Source organism: Procambarus clarkii, chromosome 69 (genome assembly GCF_040958095.1).
Source record: "Procambarus clarkii isolate CNS0578487 chromosome 69, FALCON_Pclarkii_2.0, whole genome shotgun sequence".
Classification (NCBI taxonomy): domain Eukaryota; kingdom Metazoa; phylum Arthropoda; class Malacostraca; order Decapoda; family Cambaridae; genus Procambarus; species Procambarus clarkii.
This window is the reverse complement of record NC_091218.1, coordinates 11431903-11444759: the sequence shown is the minus strand read 5'-3', so window position 1 is coordinate 11444759 and position 12857 is coordinate 11431903. Positions and strand designations below refer to the sequence as shown.

At 49.0% G+C, this 12857-nt stretch overlaps 1 protein-coding gene across 1 annotated transcript in view; it reads left to right on the top strand.

The window, feature by feature from the left end:
* The first annotated feature begins 1853 nt into the window (after positions 1-1853).
* Positions 1854-12857, top strand: part of LOC123751813 (nephrin) — a 222638-nt gene continuing 211634 nt past the window's right edge. Inside the window, exon 1 of the mRNA XM_069311033.1 lies at positions 1854-2467. Within this exon, the coding sequence (XP_069167134.1) occupies positions 2353-2467 (115 nt within the window). The 5' untranslated portion in view covers positions 1854-2352. The remainder of the gene's footprint in view (positions 2468-12857) is intronic.

The window sequence follows — 12857 nt, the reverse complement described above, 5'->3', positions numbered from 1 at the left end:
TAAACCTTCGGCCATTTATGAAAACATTCCAGCAATTAAACCAACACACAGCTCAGTCCAGGAAAATGTTAAGGTTAATACATTTGTTGATGGATCATATTGCAGCCAGGGGCCCCAGGGTGAGGGAGGGGCCCTGGGGCCAGGGTGAGGGAGGGGCCCTGGGGCCAGGGGGAGGGAGGGGGCCCTGGGGCCAGGGTGAGGGAGGGGCCCTGGGGCCAGGGTGAGGGAGGGGCCCTGGGGCCAGGGGGAGGGAGGGGGCCCTGGGGCCAGGGTGAGGGAGGGGCCCTGGGACCAGGGTGAGGGAGGGAGCCAGGGTGAGGGTGGGGGCCAGGGTGAGGGAGGGGGCCCTGGGGCCAGGGTGAGGGAGGGGCCCTGGGGCCAGGGTGAGGGAGGGAGCCAGGGTGAGGGTGGGGGCCAGGGTGAGGGAGGGGGCCCTGGGGCCAGGGTGAGGGAGGGGGCCCTGGGCCAGGGTGAGGGAGGGAGCCAGGGTGAGGGTGGGGGCCAGGGTGAGGGAGGGGGCCCTGGGACCAGGGTGAGGGAGGGGCCCTGGGGCCAGGGTGAGGGAGGGGCCCTGGGGCCAGGGTGAGGGAGGGGCCCTGGGACCAGGGTGAGGGAGGGGCCCTGGGGCCAGGGTGAGGGAGGGGCCCTGGGGCCAGGGTGAGGGAGGGGGGCCCTGGGGCCAGGGTGAGGGAGGGGCCCTGGGGCCAGGGTGAGGGAGGGCACCCCTGGGGCCAGGGTGAGGGAGGGGCCCTGGGGCCAGGGTGAGGGAGGGGGGCCTGGATGAGGGAGGGGCCCTGGGGCCAGGGTGAGGGAGGGGCCCTGGGGCCAGAGCGAGGGAGGGGCCCTGGGGCCAGAGTGAGGGAGGGGCCCTGGGGCCAGGGTGAGGGAGGGGCCCTGGGGCCAGAGTGAGGGAGGGGCCCTGGGGCCAGGGTGAGGGAGGGGCCCTGGGGCCAGGGTAAGGGAGGGGCCCTGGGGCCAGGGTGAGGGAGGGGCCCTGGGGCCAGGGTGAGGGAGGGGCCCTGGGACCAGGGTGAGGGAGGGGACCCCTGGGGCTAGGGTGAGGGAGGGGACCCATGGGGCTAGGGTGAGGGAGGGGGCCCCTGGGGCCAGGGTGAGGAGGGGGCCCCTCGGGCCAGGGTGAGGGAGGGGGCCCCCTGGGGCCAGGGTGAGGGAGGGGGCCCCTGGGGCCAGAGTGAGGGAGGGGGCCCTTGGGCCAGGGTGAGGGAGGGGGCCCCCTGGGGCCAGGATGAGAGAGGGGTCCCTGGTGCCAGAGTGAGGGAGGGGGCCCCCTGGGGCCAGGGTGAGGGAGGGGGCCCTGGGACTAGGGTGAGGGAGGGGGCCCTGGAGCCAGGGTAAGGGAGGGGGCCCTGGGACTAGGGTGAGGGAGGGGGCCCCTGGGATTAGGGTGAGGGAGGGGGCCCTGGGGCCAGGGTGAGGGAGGGGGCCCTGGGGCCAGGGTGAGGGAGGGGGCCCTGGGGCCAGGGTGAGGGAGGGGCCCTGGGGCCAGGGTGAGGGAGGGGGCCCTGGGGCCAGGGTGAGGGAGGGGGCCCTGTGGCCAGGGTGAGGGAGGGGGGCCCTGGGGCCAGAGTGAGGGAGGGGCTCTGGGACTAGGGTGAGGGAGGGGGTCCTGGGGCCAGGGTGAGGGAGGGGGCCCCTGGCGCCAGGGTGAGGGAGGGGGCCAGGGTGAGGGAGGGGGCCAGGGTGAGGGAGGGGCCCTGGGGCCAGGGTGAGGGGGAAGGTATGGAGAGTTCCCGGGCTCAGTACACCTCCGACCACCGTCGGAGGAGGACGGTGACGTGAGGTTCTCGCTGACCCTCCCACCCTACCCCCCCTCTCTCTCTCTCTCTCTCACTCTCACACTCTCGTTCGCGACGCCTCTCTTCCGCGAGCCATTATAGTGATGGTTAGTGAGCAGAAACACCAGGCCACTTAGCGCTGCTCTAAAGACCACTTAAACCACCTTCGAACCAATCATGAGGTCATTACCATGTATACAACAAACCAGTGTTCACTCCAGGTCGTGAAACAAACGTATATATATTCACATATATACACACATATATATTTATAGATACATCCTCTGAAATCGATTTCTGAAAGTTACCATATAAATTGTACCAAAAAGTATATATGATTTTTCCTTTGGAGTTGTTCAGGTATGAACAATTCGTATATAAAGTCGTATATAACGACCAATACTCATATAATACAGCATATATACACCATTAATATACAACAAAATTAGTAAAAATACAGAAAGAAACCAATAGTGTCAATAAAGTGAATTCGTGTGTTCAATATTATCGATATTTTCAAAGAACTGAACAAATTGGAGAACAGTTTTTGTTCAAGATGATATTGATGAATAGATGTGAACAGTGTGTGAAGATGATGATGATGCTCTCACTACTCTTCATCTGCTCGCTGATGATACCAGCCGCAGCATCACAGCAGGACTCAACAAACGGTGAGTACAATCACACCTGATGACTCACAATCACAGCTGATGACTCACAATCACAGCTGATGACTCACAATCACACCTGATGACTCACAATCACAGCTGATGACTCACAATCACAGCTGATGACACACAATCACAGCTGATGACTCACAATCACAGTTGATGACTCACAGTCACACCTGATGACTCACAATCACACCTGATGACTCACAATCACAGCTGATGACTCACAATCACACCTGATGACTCACAATCACACCTGATGACTCACAATCACAGCTGATGACTCACAATCACAGCTGATGACTCACAATCACAGCTGATGACTCACAATCACAGCTGGTGACTCACAATCACAGCTGATGACACACAATCACAGCTGATGACTCACAATCACAGTTGAGGACTCACAATCACAGCTGATGACTCACAATCACAGTTGAGGACTCACAATCACAGGTGATAACTCACTATCACACCTGATGACTCACAATCACACCTGATGACTCACAATCATAGCTGATGACTCACAATCACAGCTGAGGACTCACAATCACAGCTGATGACTCACAATCACAGCTGAGGACTCACAATCACACCTGATGACTCACAATCATAGCTGATGACTCACAATCACACCTGATGACTCACAATCACACCTGATGACTCACAATCACAGCTGATGACTCACAATCACAGCTGAGAGCTCACAATCACAGCTGAGGACTCACAATCACAGCTGATGACTCACAATCAAACGGGGGATTTACAAATATACAGTGAATATAAGCAACAATCGGGAATCAACAGCAAAACGGTCAATAACAAGTACAAAACGGTCAATAACAATTAAAAAACGGTCAATAACAATTAAAAAACGGTCAATAACAATTAAAAAACGGTCAATAACAGGCACGAAACGATCAATAACAAGCACAAAACGTTGAATTACAAAGCGGTGGTTGATTACAAAGTGGTGGTTGATTACAAAGCGGTGGTTGATTAGAGAGCGGTGGTTGATTACAAAGCGGTGGTTGATTAGAGAGCGGTGGTTGATTACAAAGCGGTGGTTGATTACAAAGCGGTGGTTGATTAGAGAGCGGTGGTTGATTACAAAGCGGTGGTTGATTACAAAGCGGTGGTTGATTACAAACGGGTGGTTGATTACAAAGCGGTGGTTGATTACAAGGCGGTGGTTGATTAGAGAGCGGTGGTTGATTACAAAGCGGTGGTTGATTAGAGAGCGGTGGTTGATTACAAAGCGGTGGTTGATTACAAAGCGGTGGTTGATTACAAACGGGTGGTTGATTACAAAGCGGTGGTTGATTACAAAGCGGTGGTTGATTAGAGAGCGGTGGTTGATTACAAAGCGGTGGTTGATTACAAAGCGGTGGTTGATTACAAAGCGGTGGTTGATTACAAACGGGTGGTTGATTACAAAGCGGTGGTTGATTACAAAGCGGTGGTTGATTACAAGGCGGTGGTTGATTACAAGGCGGTGGTTGATTACAAGGCGGTGGTTGATTACAAAGCGGTGGTTGATTAGAGAGCGGTGGTTGATTACAAACGGGTGGTTGATTACGAACAAGGAGATGAATCACGAACACGCATCACCCGGCCGTCAATCACCTCTCCCACATGTTATCGCTCATGTCTCGATCTTCTGTTCATCGTTTTCCCCAGCATTTAGCGCCCATCAGACTTGGGCATCGGGTAATGGTGCTTTTAGGGAAATTGTCTGCCTCGGAGATGGCACAGAGGGGGTGAAGGGGGGGGTGTAGGGGGGTAGGGGGAGTGTGGGGGGGTAGGGGGGGGTGTGGGGGGTGTAGGGGGGTAGGGGGGGGTGTGGGGGGAGTGAAATATGATTGGATATGCTACCGATTTCTGACATTTTTTATGTAATAGACCAAACTCACAGGCTGATGTAGGAAGGGAATTATTAATAAGGATACTAAATAACATTATATATATATATATATATATATATATATATATATATATATATATATATATATATTTAACACTGGAGCATCTTTACTATTGGTTATTGTCTCATAGATATTTCCCATCAGTGGTTGTATGGTTGTGGGGCCCCTAGTCCTAAGGGGCCCGGGATCGATTCCCAGTCGAGGTAGGAACAAATGGTCACAGTTTCTTTCACCTGAAGCCTGCGTTCACCTAGTAGTAAATAGGTACCTGGGAGTTAGACAGCTGTTACGGGCTGCTTCCTGGTGTGTGTATGTGTGTGTGTGTGTGTGTGTGTGTGTGTGTGTGTGTGTGTGTGTGTGTGTGTGTGTGTGTGTGTGTGTGTGTGTGTGTGTGTGTGTGTGTGTGTGGGTGTGTACTCACCTATTTGTGCTTGCGGGGGGTTGAGCTCTGGCTCTTTGGGTCCCGCCTCTCAACCGTCAATCAACTGGTGTACAGGTTCCTGAGCCTACTGGGCTCTATCATATCTACATTTGAAACTGTGTATGGAGTCATCCTCCACCACATCACTGCCTAATGCATTCCACCTGTTAACTACTCTGACACTGAAAAAGTTCTTTCTAACGTCTCTGTGGCTCATGTGAGTACTCAGTTTCCACCTGTGTACCTTTGTTCGCGTCCCGCAAGTGTTGAATAGTTTAACCCTGTCTACCCTGTCGATTCTCCTGAAGATTTTGTAGGTAGTGATCATGTCTCCCCTTACTCTTCTGTCTTCCAATGTCGTAAGGTTCATTTCCCGCAGCCATTCCTCGTAACTCATGCCTCTTAGTTCTGGGACTAGTCTAGTGGCATACCTCTGAACTTTTTCCAGCTTCGTCTTGTGCTTGACAAGGTACGGGCTCCATGCTGGGGCCGCATACGCCAGGATTGGTCTTACATATGTGGTGTACAAGATTCTGAATGATTCCTTACACAGGTTCCTGAACGCAGTTCTGATGTTAGCCAGCCTCGCATATGCCGCAGACGTTATTCTTTTTATGTGGGCTTCAGGAGACAGATTTGGTGTGATATCAACTCCTAGATCTTTCTCTCTGTTCGTTTCATTAAGTACTTCATCTTATATTCTGTATCCTGTGCCTGGCCTCCTGTTTCCACCGCATAGTTTAATTACTTTGCATTTACTCGGGTTGAAATTTAGTAGCCATTTTTGGACCATTCCCTCAGTCTGTCTAGGTCATCTTGTAGCCTACTATCCTCCTCTGTTTCAATCCTCCTTATAACTTTTGCATAATCAGCAAACATTGAGAGAAACGAGTCTATACCCTCTGGGAGATCATTTACATATATCACAAACAGTGTGTATATGTATGTGTGCATGTGTTAAAGAGAAATATATATGTAGACATAATAAAATAAAATAAATTATATTAGATAGAAAGGCAGGGTCCAAGAGCTAATAGCTCGATTGATCCCTGAACCCATGTTGATGGGTTGTCACGAAGTCCCTTCTCTCCAGATGTGTTACCAGGTTTTTTCTCACGATCTTCTCCATCACCTTGCATGGTATACAAGTCAAGGACACTGGCCTGTAGTTCAGTGCCTCTTGTCTGTCGCCCTTTTTGTATATTGGGACCACATTCGCCGTCTTCCATATTTCTGGTAGGTCTCCCGTCTCCAGTGACCTACTATACACTATGGAGAGTGGCAAGCAAAGTGCCTCTGCACACTCTTTCAATACCCATGGTGAGATTCCTTCCGGCCCAACAAGTACGGAAACGTCCTTACACAAGTTTCTAAAGGCAGTTCTTATGTTGGCTAATCTAGCATATGCCGCTGATGATATCCTTTTGGTGTGGGCTAAATTAGTTAGTAGTTAATAACAGTTGACTGACAGCTGAGAGGCGGGCCGAAGGAGCAGAGCTCAACCCCCGCAAGCACAACTAGGTGAATACACACACACACACACACACACACGCACACACACACACACAAACACACACTCAGGGGGGGGGGCTAATAGCTGAGAGGACAACGCTCTGGTCTCGTAATCCTACGGTCCAAGTTCGATCCTCGCTGATGGCAGCAGAAACATAATGGGCAGAGTTTCTTTCACCCTGATATCACTGTTACCTAGCAGTAAATAGGTACCTGGGAGTTAGACAGCTGTTACGGGCTGCTTTCTCGAGGTGTGTGTGTGTGTGAAAAAAAAAATTAGTTAGTAATTAGTAACAGTTGATTGACAGTTGAGAGGCGGGCCGAAAGAGCAGAGCTCAAACCCCCGCAAGCACAACTAGGTGAGTACACCAGATACATAATGGCTACAATATATCTGTTGGAGGCAAGATAATGTCTCACCCCTGACTTGTATTGCCTGGCTTCATACCTAACTACCGTCAACTCATGCACAAGTAGTTCACACCTAACTACCATCTACTCATGTTCAAGTAGTTCACACCTAACTACCATCTATTCATGCTCAAGTAGTTCACACCTAACTACCATCTATTCATGCTCAAGTAGTTCACACCTAACTACCATCTACTCATGTACAAGTTGTTCACACCTACCATCTACTCATGCGCAAGTAGATTATAATTTTGTGTAAGTTACTTTATCAAGTAGATTACGTCCAACCACAAGGTGAGAAAGATTACGTCCAACCACAAGGAGAGAAAGAATTACGTCCAACCACAAGTTGAGAAAGATTACGTCCAACCACAAGGAGAGAAAGATTACGTCCAACCACTAGGAGAGAAAGATTACGTCCAACCACAAGGAGAGAAAGATTACGTCCAACCACAAGTTGAGAAAGATTACGTCCAACCACAAGGAGAGAAAGAATTACGTCCAACCACAAGTTGAGAAAGATTACGTCCAACCACAAGTTGAGAAAGATTACGTCCAACCACAAGGAGAGAAAGAATTACGTCCAACCACAAGTTGAGAAAGATTACGTCCAACCACAAGTTGAGAAAGATTACGTCCAACCACAAGTTGAGAAAGATTACGTCCAACCACAAGGAGAGAAAGATCACGTCCAACTTCAAGGTGAGAAACATCACGACCAACCACATGTTGAGAAAGATTACGTCCAACCACACCATCTTCGTTAAAGTAACCGGAGACCCTCATAAGAAAGTTTCCTTCCCAACTACACCACACTAACTAGGGAACTATTTCTGTGCTCATAATATACACTATTATGAAAACTTAATACATACCCCTTAAACAGTTTGTTTTTCTTCTCATGTGGAGGTTATCTTGAGGTTATCTTGAGATGATTTCGGGGCTTTTTAGTGTCCCCGCGGCCCGGTCCTCGACCAGGCCTCCACCCCCAGGAAGCAGCCCGTGACAGCTGACTAACTCCCAGGTACCTATTTACTGGAGGGAGGGATGTTCGGACTGACTCGCATCAGGAACACGTTGTCTATAAGAACACATTCACTCTTTATAAATATGTGGGAGTTGTCGTAGCTCTCAGCATGCAGACCTTAGGGGTGAGTTTTATAGCTTGGCTGAGAGCAGATTCCTTTTGCAGTCATTGTAAAGGTTTTCCTACGGGTGTATAGATTTTGTTATGGGTGTATAAATTTTGTTACGGGTGTATATATTTTGTTATGGGTGTATAGATTTTGTTATGGGTGTATAGATTTTGTTATGGGTGTATAGATTTTGTTATGGGTGTATAGATTTTGCCACGGGTGTATAGATTTTGTTATGGGTGTATAGATTTTGCCACGGGTGTATAGATTTTGAAATGCGTGTATAGATTTTGCAGACAGAATAAATATTTTGCAGTGAGAACATAAATTTCTCAGTAACTCTGTAAGAAAGACGCTTCAATTCTCATCTTTGCTCCCATTTAGAGGTGAGAACGGTCTAATTGGCCTCCCCATGTTCTTAGTTAACACCTGATGCCTCTGTTCACCTAGCGGTAAAGTAGACGGGGGTTAGGACACTGTTGTGGGGTGCATTTTGTGGATGATCAGTTGTTGGCCTAAGGCCTAAGGGAGACTTCTTGGCTTCCTGTCCCCCCTTGATACTGCCCAATCGTATCGACAGGTCTACTCTTGGACTGATCTAGGAAGCGTCTGGTCTCAATAACTGATCACAGTCGGCTCTGAGGTCTTAATAAATGAATTAAATCAATTTAAATCAAATTTATCAGACCCATTGTCTGACAGTCTGAAAGTCGTACAGTCTCACAGTCTTACAGTCTTACAGTCTCAGTCTTCCATGTGACGACGTTTCTGTCCGTCCAGGACCCTTATGTGACGACGTTTCTGTCCGTCCTGGACCCTTATGTGACGACGTTTCTGTCCGTCCTGGACCCTTATGTGACGACGTTTCTGTCCGTCCTGGACCCTTATGTGACGACGTTTCTGTCCGTCCTGGACCCTTATGTGACGACGTTTCTGTCCGTCCTGGACCCTTATGTGACGACGTTTCTGTCCGTCCTGGACCCTTATGTGACGACGTTTCTGTCCGTCCTGGACACTTATGTGACGACGTTTTTGTCCGTCCTGGACCCTTATGTGACGACGTTTCTGTCCGTCCAGGACCCTAATGTGACGACGTTTCTGTCCGTCCTGGACCCTTATGTGACGACGTTTCTGTCCGTCCTGGACCCTTATGTGACGACGTTTCTGTCCGTCCTGGACCCTTATGTAACGACGTTTCTGTCCGTCCTGGACCCTTATGTGACGACGTTTCTGTCCGTCCTGGACACTTATGTGACGACGTTTCTGTCCGTCCTAGACCCTTATGTGATGACGTTTCTGTCCGTCCTGGACCCTTATGTGACGACGTTTCTGTCCGTCCTGGACCCTAATGTGACGACGTTTCTGTCCGTCCTGGACCCTTATGTGACGACGTTTCTGTCCATCCTAGACCCTTATGTGACGACGTTTCTGTCCGTCCTGGACCCTTATGTGACGACGTTTCTGTTCATCCAGGACCCTTATGTGACAACGTTTCTGTCCGTCCTGGACCCTTATGTGACGACGTTTCTGTCCGTCCTGGACCCTAATGTGACGACGTTTCTGTCCGTCCTGGACCCTTATGTGACGACGTTTCTGTCCATCCAGGACCCTTATGTGACGACGTTTCTGTCCGTCCTGGACCCTAATGTGACGACGTTTCTGTCCGTCCTGGACCCTAATGTGACGACGTTTCTGTCCGTCCTGGACCCTTATGTGACGACGTTTCTGTCCGTCCTAGACCCTTATGTGACGACGTTTCTGTCCGTCCTGGACCCTTATGTGACGACGTTTCTGTCCATCCAGGACCCTTATGTGACGACGTTTCTGTCCGTCCTGGACCCTTATGTGACGACGTTTCTGTTCGTCCTGGACCCTAATGTGACGACGTTTCTGTCCGTCCTGGACCCTTATGTGACGACGTTTCTGTCCGTCCTAGACCTTTATGTGACGACGTTTCTGTCCGTCCTAGACCCTTATGTGACGACGTTTCTGTCCGTCCTGGACCCTTATGTGACGACGTTTCTGTCCGTCCTGGACCCTTATGTGACGACGTTTCTGTCCGTCCTGGACCCTTATGTGACGACGTTTCTGTCCGTCCTGGACCCTTATGTGACGACGTTTCTGTCCGTCCTGGACCCTAATGTGACGACGTTTCTGTCCGTCCTGGACCCTTATGTGACGACGTTTCTGTCCGTCCTGGACCCTTATGTGACGACGTTTCTGTCCGTCCTGGACCCTTATGTGACGAGGTTTTGTCCGTCCTAGACCCTTATGTGACGACGTTTCTGTCCGTCCTGGACCCTTATGTGACGACGTTTCTGTCCGTCCTGGACCCTTATGTGACGACGTTTCTGTCCGTCCAGGACCCTTATGTGACGACGTTTCTGTCCGTCCTGGACCCTTATGTGACGACGTTTCTGTCCGTCCTGGACCCTTATGTGACGAGGTTTTGTCCGTCCTAGACCCTTATGTGACGACGTTTCTGTCCGTCCTGGACCCTTATGTGACGACGTTTCTGTCCGTCCTGGACCCTTATGTGACGACGTTTCTGTCCGTCCAGGACCCTTATGTGACGACGTTTCTGTCCGTCCTAGACCCTTATGTGACGACGTTTCTGTCCGTCCTGGACCCTTATGTGACGACGTTTCTGTCCGTCCTGGACCCTTATGTGACGACGTTTCTGTCCGTCCTGGACCCTTATGTGACGACGTTTCTGTCCGTCCTGGACCCTTATGTGACGACGTTTCTGTCCGTCCTGGACCCTTATGTGACGACGTTTCTGTCCGTCCTGGACCCTTATGTGACGACGTTTCTGTCCGTCCTGGACCCTAATGTGACGACGTTTCTGTCCGTCCTGGACCCTTATGTGACGACGTTTCTGTCCGTCCTGGACCCTTATGTGACGACGTTTCTGTCCGTCCTGGACCCTTATGTGACGAGGTTTTGTCCGTCCTAGACCCTTATGTGACGACGTTTCTGTCCGTCCTGGACCCTTATGTGACGACGTTTCTGTCCGTCCTGGACCCTTATGTGACGACGTTTCTGTCCGTCCAGGACCCTTATGTGACGACGTTTCTGTCCGTCCTGGACCCTTATGTGACGACGTTTCTGTCCGTCCTGGACCCTTATGTGACGAGGTTTTGTCCGTCCTAGACCCTTATGTGACGACGTTTCTGTCCGTCCTGGACCCTTATGTGACGACGTTTCTGTCCGTCCAGGACCCTTATGTGACGACGTTTCTGTCCGTCCTAGACCCTTATGTGACGACGTTTCTGTCCGTCCTGGACCCTTATGTGACGACGTTTCTGTCCGTCCTGGACCCTTATGTGACGACGTTTCTGTCCGTCCTGGACCCTTATGTGACAACAGGTAGCCTTTAAAGTCAGGTTGGACGTGGCAGTACAAAAATGGTTGCAGTGAATATTTAAAAGCAGATATAGTGTCACCATCGCCAGAGACGTCTCACTATACTCCCACTCTCATGCTCTGGGAATATTCCAGGTTCTTTAACACTACTATCATATCTGCCTAGGTATGCTATCTTGATAGACTGATTCTAGTATATCATTTGGGATGAAGCCTCTTGTGTGATGATGTGAAACATATTATATATATATATATATATATATATATATATATATATATATATATATATATATATATATATATATATATATATATATATATATATATATATATATATATATATATATATAGGGGGGTACCAACACTGGTGCAATTATAGGGACCCACAGCCTCAGAGAAGGGAACACAGAGCATTCAGGGAAAAACTTGCCATTTAACTCTGAATACGAAAGAGTGTTCGCTTCTCCTACCACCCCCCTTTATATATATATATATATATATATATATATATATATATATATATATATATATATATATATATATATATATATATATATATATATATTTATAAATATAAATTTATAATTAAATTATATATAAATTTATAAATATTTTTTTTTTTAAATTAAGGCCAATTTTATAAATTAAGGCCATATATATATATATATATATATATATATATATATATATATATATATATATATATATATATATATATATATATATATATATAGCCTTAATATTGTATATTTTTTAATAAACAGAGACAAAAAATATGTATATGTATATAAATGAAAATTTATCTTCCTGATGGGCCTGACAGCTGAGTGGACAGCGCTCCGGATATGTAGTCCTAAGGTTCGATCACCAACGGAGGTGGGAAACAAATGACCAGAGTTTCTTTCACCCTTATACATCTGTTCACCTAGCTGTAAATAGGTACCTGGGAGTTAGACAGCTGCTTTGGGCTGCTTCCTAGGGGATGTGTAACAAAAAAGGAGGCCTTGTCGAGGACCGGGCCACGGGGACGCTAAGCTCCGAAATCGTCTCAAGATAACCTCAAGTTATAACAATAATCTAATTGCATACGAGGAGTCACAATAACGTGGCTGAAATATGTTGACCAGACCACACATTAGAAAGTGAAGGGACGACGACGTTTCGGTCCGTCCTGGGCCATTCTCAAGTCGATTGTGAATGACCTTCACTTTCTAGTGTGTGGTTTGGTCAAATCTAACTCCTACACTATTCTACCTAGCCAACACTAGTGTAACAAGGTAACTCTCCTACACACGCGCACACACCTTCAAGACACAAGCACAGCCCCTGGGGGAGGTCCATGGGTGTGAGTATACAGGACACACACACACACACACACACACACACACACACACACACACACACACACACACACACACACACACACACACACACACACACACACACACACACACACACACACACACACACACACACACACACACACACACACACACAGACACACACACACACACACACACACACACACACACAGACAGACACACACACACACACACACACACACACACACACACACACACACACACACACACACACACACACACACACACACAGACACA